Source organism: Misgurnus anguillicaudatus, chromosome 19, assembly GCF_027580225.2.
Source record: "Misgurnus anguillicaudatus chromosome 19, ASM2758022v2, whole genome shotgun sequence".
Taxonomy (NCBI): domain Eukaryota; kingdom Metazoa; phylum Chordata; class Actinopteri; order Cypriniformes; family Cobitidae; genus Misgurnus; species Misgurnus anguillicaudatus.
In genome coordinates, this window is record NC_073355.2 from 40,570,384 (window position 1) to 40,586,126 (window position 15,743).

Here is a 15,743-nt window from a genome sequence, read left to right on the forward strand (position 1 = left end):
GATACAACTATGTCTTCTTCCTGGGATTTGAACCCATGACCTTTGCACTGCATCCTACACACACAAAAAAAAGGATTCTGACCCTAATTAAATTTAACATAATAAATTGCCCAATCAATCCATTACAATATTGTTTTTTGTTTTAATGAAAATATTAAGTGATTTTTAGGCATGTCACGTGTTTTAAATCAACCTATGCAAACTTGACTCATGTAAGTTGGGACTACATGAATAACTTGTGTATTAAATCAATATTGCTAAAACTGGGCTGGGATTTCCTGTTCCCAGCATGCTTTGCATGAGACTAAATAATGAGAGTAAATATCAAAATAAAGGGTTATTTATGCATTTTTTTATTAATATAAGAAAGAAGGGGGACTTATTAATGGTTAGTATATTGTATTAGTATTTGAAAGGCGTTCGGTTTTTTCTTGTTGTAAATTGTTGCCATTGAGCAGCTTAGGATGAGAACAGTCTCATTGACACGTATCATTTATTTAGTGTTGTAAGCTAAAGCTAAATATAGTAAAAATAATTTACCTAGCCGCAATTGTCCAAAGAAAGTTGTTAAGAGACTGGTAATTTAATTTTATAAGGCTACGATTTTTAAACTATAAAATCAAATCTGATTTAGGATAAAATTTGACTAAGCTATACGAGACCTTTTGTGTGAGACAGACAGGATCATGAGCCCCATTCACTTCCATAGTAGGAAATAAGAATATTATGGAAGTGAATGGGGCTCACGAACGGTTTGGTTACAAACATTTCTCAAAATATCTTCCTTCGTGGTCATCAGAACAAACTTCTTTATACAGGTTTGTAACAACATGAAAGTGAGTAAGTAATGACAACATTTTCATTTACGGGTGAACTATCCCTTTAACTAGTAGTTCATAGTAAATACTGTAATTTGCTTCAATGTTTACTATGGAGGTAAAAAGAAAATACTATAATATAGTAGATTTTATGTGGGAACCCGTGTAATGTGTTCTGTGTGGGACTATATATTTTTTAATATTTATTTAACAAATTTTACCCAATTAAAAACATAATTTGAACAGTAAGTTATAATAATACGTATTAATACTTAAACCATATATTGTCTTTTACTTATTACTTTACTGCTTACCATATTTTAAAATTATGCTAATAATTTGGCATTTTTAGGTAGATATGCACCGATAAAATACATCGCGCGTCGCAGCGTCGTCACGAACGATCAGGTGCCGCTGTTCGTCTCGCGACCTGCTGTGAAAGAGTTACACATATAAACTCCTTTCCCCTCCCCATCAACGTCACCATCCCTCCGAAACTAACAACATGGAGTCCGGTGTTTAGTGGGCAAAAACGGTCTTCACCGTCAACCAAACATATATGCTTTTCCCGGTGCCCCCGAGGGACGCGCGCGACGCTCCTGAACGCGTGTAACGGAACGCGCACACACATGCACTATAGGCGGCGGTGTGTTCATGTCATATGAAATCATACCGGACCCGGAGAGCGAGAGATGTGATTGGACGCAGGAGATCCCAAAGACAGGCCGCTTTCTGTGAGTGTTACGCCATCTGCAGCGCTCGCACATCTACAGAGATCTTCTCATGTCATCTGTGAGGAGATAAAGTCTTAACACGAGCTTCACAATTTTGAATAGACGAGGAGCTTTTAAACGCCCCAGATTTACGAGATCTGTGATATTTATATCCAAGCAAAAAAACGGCCTCCTTGTTATTGTTGAAATAGCAAAAACTATTTATTCTTAGAAATAATGGATGTTTAAATAGGTCAGGGGGAGTAACACTGGACTGGAATGTTCCGTTTAGTTTTTAAATGTAGGCTTGAAAAAATAGGATTCAATGTAGTACGTAATGCATCCCCAAATATCAACTCTTTGGGTTGTAAAATCAAGCTTTTTTGTAAGTTATACACTTAAAAATATATAGGTGCTTACAGGGTTCTTAAAGCGATGCGGTTTTTGGTTTTCTAAAGAGCCTTTATTATGTAATGCATCCCCAAATGTGAGCTCTTTAGTTTGTACTCAAGCTTTTTTTAGTGAGTTATACACTGTTAAAATAAAGGAGCTCAAAAGGTTTGTCACAGTGATGCTATAGAAGAACCATTTTTGGTTCCTTTAAAGCACTATTCAGCCAAAGGAACCATTTCTTTTATACCTTTTCATAATCTCAAGAACCTTTTTCACTACGAAGATCTTTTTATGAAACAGAAAGGTTCTTCGGATGTTAAAGGTTCATTATGGAACCATTTAGCAAAAAATGGTTCTTCTAAGGCACCGTGAAGCACCTTTATTTTTTAAAGAGCTTCTATGGTCCGATTCACAATTTTAAATTTTCTTTGGTGTGTAAGTGTGTGTTAGTACATGTTAACGATATGCAAAAGGTACAAACCCCAAAGTAAATGATGACGCGATATATCGTCTCCCAACGTAAATATCTTTTCTTGGACTACAAAAAACACACGGATTGTAGGCAACAGTTTACTTCCTGGGATTGGTGATGTAGACAAGACCGACATTATCATAATTCCTCCCGCTTCGGACTCAGCCTGTAAGTTAACTCCTGATAGCATTGCATTATGAGGGAATCTTTCAAACATGGTAAGGAGCGTCACATCTCCGGTTGACGTCAGAGGTATTCAGCCCAATCACAACGTACAGATTAGCTGTCCAATAAGGGACACAACGCTTTTTTAAATCGATGAGTTTTGTACAAAATCAGTGCATTTCAGGAAGACAGGGATATCTGGAGCTACAAAAATGTATGGTATGTGGCAGGGCCGGAGTGGGGCCACTTTTCAGCCCGGGAGTTTCAGGCCCAAGACCGGCCCACTTTTTCCATAGTGTTATTCCAAATTAGCACTTTTTTCAAATTGGATAAATAAAGCAACAGTTCAGCTCTTACTATAGTTTCTATTAATATATGGTTAAACAAATAAGGTAAAAGTTAAATAATATTTCACTTAAGATGAGAAGTTAACAAAAATATTCCTCTACACTCTAAAAAAGGCTGTGTTATTTTTTACCCATAATGGGTAAATATTGGACAGAACAAATGCTGGGTTAAAAATAACCCAATGTTGGATTGTTGTTATGCAACCATGGATTATAATAACCCAACAGTTGGGTTAAAACAACCAAGCATTGGGTCAATTTTAACCCAGCAGCGTGTTCTGTCCAATATTTACCCATTATGGGTCAAAAATAATCCAGCCCTTTTAGGAGTCTATTCCACAAGGAAAGGTTGATAAATTATTAGCATTGCTAATGCTGTGAGGGCTATGATTAATCAGATGCAAATAGAAATATAAAACCCAGTCCTAATTAAAAAAGAAAACAATTTGACAAAAATATTGAATCCAATATTGGGTAAATATATAGCATAACAAGTCATTTTGACTGGGAACAAAAAAGAGGCTTAAATAACTTTAATTCATATTGTTTTCTCATGGCCTCCTCATTTTCAGCGGGGAACTGGCTTATCTGCTGCTCAGAAGCTGCTTGCATAATATTTGCAAAGTCTATGAATCGCCATGTATACACAAAAGGCTAATATTTTAACTAAAAAAATGTTGGCTTGTAAATAGTTTGACAACGGTATTAGCCGAATAATTACGTTGCTAATGCTAACCATTACTAGGCTTATTTCTCTTTAAGTTACCTGCTGTCACTTTTGTTTGTCCTCTTGAAAATAAATCTGTAAGTTTGGCACATTTGGCAGCATCATCCTCCAATTGATTTTTTCTTCAACCTGTTTTTTACGCCCTCCTCCTCTCAGACGCGTATTATTACGGTAGGGCCGGCCCAGCCTCCCGGAGAAAAGTTTTCTTGCCGTGTGTCTCGATTCGTTCCCTAGCTCCCGAGGTCGTGAATCAGTATATCGTGTACACAGGTTCGGGCACTGGTAAGGACCCTAGCTCACTTCACATTGGGACAATGTTCACTTATTTTTCTGTCACGTGGCTATAAGCGCGTTCTAATCACTCACAGCTGTTACTCATCAACAACCGGCAAAACCAACATCTCTCTGACTTAATTTTAAAAACAGTACATTGTGAAAAATGCTGTCATTATTCTCTTACATATCTGTGCATAAAATTGGAGGCATATTAATAACATTTTAAATGTAATAAATATATTTACAATTTTAAATAAATATTACTATTTTAAATATTGAGTAGATTGTGGTCCCTTACTGTGTAGCAATGCGTGTTTATATTTACAACTAAAACAAACATTTGTTTTATAAAAGTTCTGTAACATTTCATACAGTTTATTGAGTTGGATCACGTGATGTTCGGTTGGCGAGCTTCAGAAAAGGTCACGTGATTTCCGGTAAGGGAACATAGGGAGCATCGATGCTCACTGGTTTTTGCGTTGCATTGTGGGAATTTTTAGGGAACGAACGTTCCAGTGCACTGAACTGATTTTGCGATTGAGACAGCCCTTAAAATGGCTGACTCCCTGATCAGTGCCCTGACTACTGAACAAGGGAGCTGATTGAGACACACGGTTGGACGCGCTATGGACCGAACCAACTCTATGGGAGGGGAGGGGGAAACTCTTTCACATGGTACAACCCATGGAGAGGCTGCGCGCTGCAGTGTCAATGCGAAACGTGTGAAGTGTCATTTAAGAGAAGATAGACTCACTAACGTGACAAATGTAAAAAAAAAAAAAAAAAAAAAAAAAAAAAAAAAAAAAAACCTTGACCGGCCCAAAAGTGAAGCGGCCCACCGGGAATTCTCCCGGTTCTCCCGATTACCCACCCTGGGCCTGGTATGTGGAAAATAATGTGTTTTTTGAACCGTTGCTACACGGTCTCACACCCATGGCGTCAATATTTGACGACACTTGACCATGCGTCAATATGTTGACGCGGAGGGTATACCTTTCGCGTCATTTTTTGACGAACTGGGGACTTCAATACTATTAGGTACGCGAAATTAAACAGTTGTCGCCTGGCATTGGGGTTAGGGAAAGGTTTGGGTAGGGATGTCATTATGTAAATCTAACCCTAAACCGACGCGAAAATGGTAGAAAATTGTAAGAAAATAGGAAAGAGAATGCAACGGACTTAATAGTATTGAAGTCCCCAGTTCGTCAAAAAATGACGCGAAAGGTATACCCTCCGCGTCAACATATTGACGCATGGTCAAGTGTCGTCAAATATTGACGCCATGGGGTGAGACTGGAACACATTGTATTATACACAAAATAGTGTTTTTTAGCATAGGTGCTCTTTAAAAGTATATAAACTTAAAATAAAGGTACTAAAAAGGGTTCTTCCTATCAGTGTTATAAAAAAGAGGTTCTCTAAAACCATTTCTTACGTTTTTGTACACTCTTAAAAATAAAGTTTTTAAAAGGATTATTGGCAGTGATGCTATAGAAGAACCAATTTTATTTTCCCAAAGAACCTTAGTCGAAGGTTCTTAAAAGAATCAAGGCTGTGTCCGAAATAGCCCCCTATACCCTCATTCACTATTCCCTACATTATAGTTCATTCAAATAAATGAGTGAATGAAAATGACTTTGAATTCATACACTTGAGCTTGCTGAAGTGCTGCAGTGGTGGACGAGTAGTGGCTAGCTGTGAGCGTACCTCGTTTGTACACTCATTATTGCGGTGCATTGCGGTTGAATGAGTGCACTTAATAATGTCTATGATTTCGCATAGACATTATATACGTAGACGCCTCATAGACTGACGCTGCCTATTGGAGCTGATGTATCAGTGCGGCCGCCATCTTGGATGGGTCCCCAATGTGGCCCCCCCCCCCCGCATTTATTTCTACTGAGAAGGTATCCCCAACTATAATAATCACAACTCCCCAAATTTTTACCGGATTTTCACACGTTTAGTTACGATGACAATGACATAATTTTATAAATGGTAAACCAACCAAAATTGTTCAATCTTACTTGTGATGCAATCTGGTATCAATATTGTGCGGATATTACAACCGTAAGCTGCACAAAATACGGGCATAGTTGCTCGCTCTCTGTTGACTCTGATTGACTCTGGTGCTAGCGTAGCGTGAGGAGACACAACCAATATGGCGGCGATGCTGGATTACGTTTCAGCATGTCATGAGGCGTCTACTATTATTATATGTCTATGTGATTTTTGACACAACTAAAAATTGATGATCCCTCAAACAATGCACTATTTAAGGGTCTAGGGGCTATTTCGGACACAGCCCATGTTTTTTTTACATTTCTATATTCTGTAAAACCTTTTTCCTATAAAGAACCTGATGTGCAGAAGACAATTCTATGGAAGTTAAAGGTTCTTTATGGAACAATACAGACTGACAATGAAGTTTGTAAACCCTTTTTCCACTACAAAAACCTAATGCATCCCAAAATGTGCACTTTCAGCTATAGTTAGCTGCAATAAAAATTATTGTTCACCCTCAAACAACAAATCAAATCAAATAGGAACTATTAAAGTATAATTTATATAAAAATTCAACCAAAAATGTTCATTCTTAAACCATATGATTAGTGCCCTTAAGTGATACTCCAGCGAAAAATTTAAATTATACCCATTGATTTACTTACCCTCAAGCCATCCTCGATGTACATGATTTTATTATTTTTTTAGACAAACACAACCAAAGTTGTTTCGGAAAATATCCGGGCTCTTCCAAGCTTTATAACAGTACTAAACAGGGTCCAGGAAACAACTTTTTACTTTGAAGCTCAAAAATATGCATCATCCTTTACAGAAGTAATCCATACGGCTCCAGGGGGTTAAAGATTTTGATTTTGTAAGAAAAATATTCATAGTTAAAACGTTGTAAACCATAATAACTAGCTTCAGGTATCGGCCAAGGCGCATTCATGGAGCTGCTTCTTTGTTAATGTTGGACAGCAACTACGTTAAAGTGCATTATCGCTACCTTCATTCACGTCAAAGAGTAAAGAAGCCACTCCAACACAGCAGGTGGCGATAATGCACCTTAACATTGGTGCTACCTGCCATGAATGCACATTTTTGGGCTTCAAAGTCAGAAGTTGTTTCCTGGACCCTGTTTACATTTACTAAAATACCTTGATTGTGTTTGTTAAAAAAGATAATCATGTACATCGAGGATAGCTTGAAGGTGAGTAAATCACGGAAACATTTTTCAGTAACATTTTTCATTGGAATATCCATTTAATGCATATCATTTCATTTCTGGGTGAATCAACCCTTTAACTACTCAAAATCAATTTCTTAGATGTGTATTGCAGTCATATCAGTCAGGGGATGGCAAGTCCTAAAATGGAATTTCTCTTTACCATATAGGAGAGGTAAAAAGCAGCTGTGCCCAAACCAATGCATTAAGGGACCATGGAGCTTGAAGGTGACCTCTTGACCAGGGACCCTCTTGATCTGATGTCCAACCAAGAAGAGGGGCCTTCAACATCAACCTCCTTACTCAACTCTTACTGGTACAGATAAGGCACCAGAAGACCTTGTTAACCCCTATTTGGTTTCTCTTAACCTGTTAACCTAATTAGTTACACTTTTGTAGGAATCTTGCAACATTTTATTTCTCTCCTAAACAGAACTATGTAATGTTGGGCTTGTTTCAACCCTCTGAACTCACAGGGAGGGTTATCTCACGGTGACATGGTGGAGAGCGGTGATGGCCATGAAGATTTTGAAAGTCCAAAATGCTTGTTCCCCACACTGGAGCAATGTGGAAAGGCACAGATAAGCCCCCGGTTGTCAGCATTCCCTTCATCCCTCACTTGGGACTCGGACTCAGAAAAGGAAACCTTAGACGGTAATTGTCTCTGTGGTTCAACTCTGTCTAAAAAAGCACTCTCAAAAATGTTGATTTGTTTTCACCCATGGTTGAGTTAAATATGGACATCTTTGAGGTTGTTTTACCCAACCATGGGTTTTAACAACCCATGATATTTTAGAGTGCATGTGCATATAAATCTGTGAATGACTCAAAACAAGTGTTTGCAATTGTCAGGCTGAATATTTTGTGGTTGTACTGTGCAGTATGTCTCTCTGTGAACATTATTTGTGGTTTTTGTTTGTCTACATGTTGCAAGTATAACTGTGAGTCGACTGCTTCCTGTTAAGTCATGTGTATATTGTTTGTGTTCCTGTGTGGATTCCAATGATGATATATGTCAGAGGAAGAACTTCAACACTTTTCTAACCCTCATGGTCTGGCTGCTCACAGCCCGGGAAGTCAAATCTCTGGACAACAGGAAGACAGGTAAGATGCAGTTGAACATTTTAATAGAAAAATTGGTTTACTGAATCCATGGATGTTTTCAAATAGACGTAACACTGAGTTATAGATTGGGCTAGAATTGGGCTAGAATCCAAAGGGGGTCGCGCTCCGGCCGAAAAACGCAGTGTGGTTAGAAATTGAACAAACTGATTGTTCCACATAACAGCTGTTCCGTTTGGCACCACAGAGCACAACTCTGTAGTTTAACATTAAATTACATCAGGGGTGGGCCTTACTGGTCCTGCAGGACCACTGTCCTGCAAAGTTTATCTCCAACCCTAATCAAACACACTTGAAAAATGGTTTGACATGGGTTGAAGCTAAACTTTGTAGGACAATGGGCCTCCAGGACCAGGAATGCCCACCCCTGAATTACATGATATTTTTCCCAAAACTGACTTATTTTGCATCTTTTCAAAATACATTGATCAATGCATTAATACAGAAAAAGTCTTTATAGGTTACTCGATTCTTTCATATGCATGGTACAAGAAAACAATAACTGAACTTAATATACACCGACTTAAAATAGTGTGTATTTATTGATAAATGTTCAAAAATTGATTGGTTAACATTGTTTAATAAAAATAAAATGAAAGATAGATGAAACTGGCCAATCTTGCATCAGTAAGACACACCAAAGTTCCTGTTTCCATTGTGTAATCGCCTTAATTATCAATCTTAATCCCTATGTTTGCAGACTTGACATTGATCAGTGCCAAGAACATGAGCAATCAAAACACTTATTTCATGAGAAGATCATCCCTAGCCCCCTGGAGGTGCAAAATCAAGATGATCTAGCACACAGGCATCCAACAAGTACAGACTCACTGAAACATTCAGAAAAAAGTAAAAGAATAATACTTCATACAGTATCTCAAAGCATATCTAGGATAAATTAATGTAAATCACACCCTGTGCTATAATATGAATCAACCCCTTCATTATTTACTTCTAGTGGAACAAGACACAGTGAGCCATTTTCCAGATGCTACACCAAAAGATGGATTCCAAAAAGAAATGGAAGGTGATATGAAAAAACATAACTTGAAGGGAATGGTAAAGAAGAATACCAAAGAGACAGATATATACACCTTCCCGGGTGACTCCGAGCCAGAGAGCCCACCGCCCGGGCCTTGGGCACACTGCACCTTTATCCAACGCAGGAGGAAAAAGAGGGCCATACTGAGGCCTTTTTCCGGACTGGGGAATTGGCAACGTACCACAGGAGCTGGCAGAAGGACCAGGGGGAAATCCTCAGCAGCAAAGGAGCTTAAGAAAGCCAAAGACGTTGAGGGAGGAATATTTGAGTGTAAGGAGGAAAAGGGAAAGAAGGTACGGAAAAGACAGAAGAGGTCAGTTGTGGACCAGGTGGGTGGAGACCTCTGTCAAGATATTTTCACATGTGTAGAGTGTAGCATTTACTTCAAAAAACAAGCCCATCTTTGGGAACATATGCGAGAGCACGGTCAGATCAAGCTTGGGAAGAAATGGCAATGCGGAGAGAAAGAGTCTTGGAGTGAACAGCTTAATAAAAGCTTTGAATGTGTAGAGTGTGGCATGGAGTTTCTAGACCAGTTATTGCTGCTGGATCATCACAGACGCCATGAGGAATCTCGGCAGAAAATCTTGGAAGAAATTGGAAAATTAAATGAGAGGGAAAAGCAAATGGCAGAGCAAGCTAGTTGCAGTAAAACGTTGGAGTCGGTCACCGAAAAGTCGACAGAGGTCGGCTCTGGCAGGTTTGTGTGTATGAAGTGCAGCTTTAGCTGTGATGTGCCTCAAGAGCTTGCAGACCATGCCAAGACACACAACACTAGAACAAGAGCCGGTGTCTATCGAACGTCACCTCGTTTTCAGCAGAGGGCCTGCAAAAAAGGACAGGTTCAACCATCAGCGGATGCTTCGACAACGGATGCTGTTGCATCGCCTTTTAGCAAGAGGTACCCCATTCGAGCATCCAAAAAAATTAAAATGCAACTTAAAGAGGACACTACCCAAATGCAAAATCCCTCTTCTTGCATGTCCCAAGGAGAGAAGAGCCCTGACAAAGCAACCCTGCATGCGGATACAATCCACTTGGAGGAAACAATCCAAACAGAAGAGTCCAAAATACTTGATGGTGATCCTGTAGTAGAGAACATCCTACAGCCTCAATGTCCTATATCACCGCCTCCAAAACCTCGCAAAAATGCTTCCCCGCGGCGTAGAGATGTGGCATTTAAGAGTATAGGAAATAAGCGGTCAGCTCGGGCTGCGAAGGGCAAGGTTGGGCGCACGAGGGGAAGCATGAGACTGGGTCCCAAGTCCAATCTGACTCGCGATGTTAAACAACAGGTTGAAATTTCAAATGAGACCAAAGAGAAGAACCCAAGAGAAGGCACTTTAACACCAGAACCAGAGCTTGATCCAAACCAAGGTGCCAATACAGGTGAGACAGTAGTATGCCATGGCACCAAAACTTGTGTTTAAGGCTAAATCTGAATGAATACATTTCCTGGGTGTCTTTACTGTAGTGCTCCATGTGTATGTGTAGATCAGGGGTGGGCAACTCCTGATCCTGAGGGCCAGTGTCCCTGCAGAGTTTAGCTCCAACCCTAATCAAACACAGCTGAAAAATCTAATTGAAGTCTTCAGGACTGTTTGGAAATGACATTCAGGTGTGTTCGATTAAGGTTGAAGCTAAAATCTGCAGGACTGTGGCCCTCGATGCCCACCCCTGGTGTAGATGTTATGATGTCATCATCTTTAACACTTTGTCTTAACCTCCCAGGAAAAAATCCACCGGTCACTTCTGTGGATCGCAAAGCTTCCTTCTCACCAAAGAAGAGCAGCAAAAAGCTTCAGCCACATGAAGAAGATCCCAAACTCAACAAAGACAAATCTGATAGTGTATGCAAGCTTGAGGAGGAGGACAAGCTTTTTGCTGCAAAAGTAGAGGCTGACGATGATAACGATGTAGAAGAACATGACAATGATGTGGTTAATCGTCTCATTGGTGTGTTAACGGAGGAGGAGGAGGATGATGAAGATGATACAGAGGGGTTGTTGAAAAGTGTGGAAAGAAAATGCCCGTATTGCCCAGACCGATTTCACAATGGCATTGGACTAGCCAATCACGTCAGAGGTCACCTGAACCGAGTAGGTGTCAGTTACAATGTTAGGCACTTTATCTCCCCAGAAGAGGTCAACGCCATTGAGAAGAGGTTCTCCTTTCAAAAAAAGAAGAAAAAAGGTGAGGACATTTTAAAGTAAATGCAAATGAATTAGTATGAGTTTGGGGTGGGTCTACCTATAACAGCAGGTTATAGGTAGACAGAGGTATGTGTATGAAACGTGTCTGGTATTATTTTTTATTTTGGTACCACTGCTGAAATCACACACCTGAAAAGTTGATGTTTGTATTGTCATTCTTTGCCCTCATCTCTAGTTGCCAACTTTGATCCGTCAACCTTCAGTGTAATGAGATGCGAGTTCTGCAGTGCCGGCTTCGACACCCGGGCGGGTCTTTCCAGTCACGCACGTGCCCATCTCAGAGACTTTGGAATCACCAATTGGGAAGTCACAGTTTCCCCCATTAATGTTCTCCGGCAGCTCTTTGCTAAGCATCCTAATCTTGTTCTACCTACACCCTCTCATGCACTTCAGTCAAGTCAAGAAGAAATCTCTGATGAGGAGCATGAAGATGAAAAACTTGAGGAACAGGATGAGAACAAGACCACAAAGTCCCTCACTTTCTTTCCTGATTCTCCAAAACAGCACTGGAAGGAAAAGCACAATGTCAGTGAACCAGATGAGGGTGAGTGCGTGGGTTTCACCTTAAATTGTTTTGAGGTTAAAACCATTGTGTTTTTAAAGTAGTTCATATCAGAATATGAAAAAAATGAAATTAGTTTGTTTGAAATAGAAATCCAACAAGACTGAATATATTCCAGAAGTAAACAATAAGGTATAAGAGGCTGTGGTGTATCATGGAATTAGTCTCGTCTGAAGGGCCTTGTAAGGCACAACATGAAGTGGAAAGCTTGCAACCCCTTTAGCAATAACTTTTTCATGAAACAGCATTAAGGGGTGCTCACACTAGACTTTGAGCATGCAAATATTTTTTCAGGCATTGTTGCGAATATTGGTGGGTATCGCTTCGTCCATCTTTGCTTTTCAGTAGAGAGAAAGGTCATCCTGTGACTTACCAGTTTTGTACTGGTCACATGTATCCACGTAATAGATTTCGCAGGTCAGGGTTCACCATACTTGAATTTGAGGCACAGTGAAATGCAAAATGTCTTCGCACAAGCTTTCGCATGTGTATGAATGAAAGTCAATGGAACAAAAGGTGTAATGTGAAGGTCACTTTATGGCGCTTTTCCATTGCATAGTACCCCACGGGTTGGGTCAGCTCTCTTTTGGGGACTTTTCCACTGGGTACAATATGAAGTACTCAATACTTTTTTAGTACCACCTAGGTTAAGGTTCCAAGTGAGTCGAACTGATACTAAAAACGTGACATGAAAACACTGTAGGTCACCGATTGGTCTGAGACAGAGATGCTCACAAGTCTCTGAGCTTGAGTCCAAGTCAAGTCTCAAGTCTTTGAGCTCGAGTCCAAGTCAAGTCTCAAGTCTCCGGGCTAGAGTCCAAGTCAAGTCTCAAGTGTTTGAGCTCGAGTCCATGTCAAGTCTCAAGTCTTTGAGCTTGAGTCCAAGTCAAGTCTCAAGTCTTTGAGCTCGAGTCCAAGTCAAGTCTCAAGTCTCCGGGTTAGAGTCCAAGTCAAGTCTCAAGTCTTTGAGCTCGAGTCCATGTCAAGTCTCAAGTCTCCAGGCTAGAGTCCAAGTCATGTCTCAAGTCTTGTTGTAACAAATGAAACTCTAATAACAAATTAAGAAATTACAAACATTTTTGAAAAAGAACAAAGTTGCATATTAAGTAAGGTCTAAAATAAGCATTAGGTACAGAAATAGAATTAAATAAGTAAAAACATTGTCTTTGGACTACAGTATGACACAAAGTAGCGCAACTCTGGACCTGACTGGAGCAGGACCGGACACATTTAACCGCATGTGCGTACAGAAATCTGCTCACTTTAGCACCATTATGCGGTTAAATTGTTTAACCATTTAAACCTTTGCAAGCCTTAGAAACACGTTAATGATAAACGTACCCTATATATGAATGGCACAGCAGCGGCTGGTGCAGCCGACATGTATGTTCGCTAAAATGTGTGGCCCCGCGCAAGATACGTCACGTGTTACGTCGTGGGCAGGTTGTAGGTAACGGAGTGAGGGGAATAACAGCGAGCTGATCAGACGTTTTCTATAAAATAAACATTGTTCACAAGTCCCGCGGCTCGAGTCCGAGTCGAGTCTGAAGTCTTTGAGGACGAGTCTCAAGTCGAGTCTGAAGTCACTGTGTGTGCGACTTAAGTTGCACTTGAGTCCGAGTCTCAAACTCGAGTCCCCATTTCTGGTCTGAGAGAATCGTCACTACCAGTGTCATTGCTAAATTCAAGATTAGCTTTACCTTGCATGCGCTGCCTCGAGCAAACCTGTTGTCATCTGTGATTTGTTGGAAGTTCCCAAACTCCCTTTTAGCTGAAAAAAAAACATCCAAGGGCTAAGAATCAGGAACACCACCGGTGTTTTGCAGTTTGTGGCGGCACATCCGCAACGCACACGTCCGCATGTATGCACAGCATTTTTGCAACTTAACTGAGGTTCCATTCATAGACTGTAAAAAAAGATGGACGTAGTGTCTGTGACGTCACCCATAGGTTTCTGAAGATCATTTTTGAAGCCAATAGTAGGCGGTGCTATCCATCAGCATTTTGGCTGCGCGTCACTGCGCATCACTCGCGGATATCTGAAAATGGGTAAAGAGGTGAGATGTGGGCAAAGCTGAGGTGGCTGGTTAATTTAAACGAATGAGTTACAAAAAACTTCACCCCCTCACAGTTGTCATGAAGGGCAAATTTAAGCTATACACCCCAAAAACTATTTTTGCACCAGGCTGTAAACATATTTTTTCTTCTCTAAAGTTGGGAATTTTAACATGGGGGCTATGAGAATTGATTCCCTTTTGGAGTCAGCCTCTAGTGGCCAGTGGATGAATTGCAGTTTAAATCACTTCTGTATTGGAGATCAGAAGGTTGCACCTCGGTTTCACTTAGCGGAGTAGTGATAAACGTTGTGTGCAAACATCTATTTGTGGTGGAAAGCTAACCGAGCCAAAGTATAGTGAGCTGACACGACCCGACCTATGCATTGGTAGAGCACCACTAGTCTCTAGTACCCAATTTCTTTTTATAAAACAGTTATACACACAATGCAAATAATAAAGCCAAAAATGTATCAATGCACTATTTTATGAATTAAAAACCTCCCTTCTGCTGGAAAAAATAGTCCCTGATTGACTGTGAACAGCAACATAATGGTTCACATATGTTTACTGTGCTAATGGTGCTGTAATATACAGGTTCATTGGGTACAGCAATCAAAGCTGTGCTTTATCGTAAATAAAACACAGCTATTGACCAATCAAAATCAACAACCGGATCTAACAGTTTTATAAATCTAAATTAAGTCTGAATAAAGTCTGATCACTGTAATTTTTACACATGTGAGTTAACTAAATACGTTTTTAAAGGGAAATTGGAAGTGAAGCTAAGAAACATTGTAATGTTAAATTAAGAAATCAGCTTCTAAAATGTTTGAAGCATGCAAGGTGTTGTGACTTAGCGGGCACTATGTTTGCATGGCAAACATCATAGGTTTGATTCTCAGGGAACACACATACATACTGATAAAAGGTATAATTTGTAGTGCACATGTGGCTTTTGATAAAATGCATAAATGTAAATAAACTGCCAAACGGATAAACCTTGCTGTCATAACAAATCATCTGGATTTACACAAGCCTTTTGAACTAAAGGACAGTCGTATTTATTATGAACACATTTGAACAATACATTTTTGTATGCAAAATCTTCCTATAATTCGATTCCAGGGGAATGCACTTGAACTTGAATGCACTGGTTTGGACAGCGTCAGCCAAACGCATAATGTATAAATTATTTTGGACCCTTTAAGATGCATTCAAGATGCAAGAATTTTTTTATTATATATTTTTTACTATTAAAAAAGTTTAATTTCCTTCTCCCTGTATCCGGCAGTCAGACAGTAAGAAATATCAAAACTTAGATGAATGGTGTCCTAAGGTTGATTAGACATTATGTTGTTTATAAGATGATATTGCTTACTTAAACTTTAGCATTTACTATAGTAAATTGTATAATGTAGTGTATTACACTACATTACTAGTGTACAGCTGTGTTAACTATAGTGAATTGATAAACTGTAGTAAATACTGTACTGTATATTTTAATATTTGCTGTAGGTTCAAAATTGTACTACAGTTTAATATAGTAAATACTAAGTATACTACAGTATGATTGTGGTCAGCTAGGGGCAGTTGTGGAAGAAGTTTCT

The 15,743-nt window shown here is 39.6% G+C and overlaps 1 protein-coding gene across 1 annotated transcript in view; it reads left to right on the forward strand.

Moving 5' to 3' along the window:
* The first annotated feature begins 1,302 nt into the window (after positions 1-1,302).
* Positions 1,303-15,743, forward strand: part of LOC141351147 (uncharacterized) — a 29,726-nt gene continuing 15,285 nt past the window's right edge. The window contains exons 1-9 of the mRNA XM_073857641.1: positions 1,303-1,552; positions 7,311-7,456; positions 7,526-7,535; positions 7,617-7,794; positions 8,160-8,244; positions 8,963-9,111; positions 9,221-10,693; positions 11,036-11,497; positions 11,693-12,061. Of these exons, the coding sequence (XP_073713742.1) occupies positions 7,356-7,456; positions 7,526-7,535; positions 7,617-7,794; positions 8,160-8,244; positions 8,963-9,111; positions 9,221-10,693; positions 11,036-11,497; positions 11,693-12,061 (2,827 nt within the window). The 5' untranslated portion in view covers positions 1,303-1,552; positions 7,311-7,355. The remainder of the gene's footprint in view (positions 1,553-7,310; positions 7,457-7,525; positions 7,536-7,616; positions 7,795-8,159; positions 8,245-8,962; positions 9,112-9,220; positions 10,694-11,035; positions 11,498-11,692; positions 12,062-15,743) is intronic.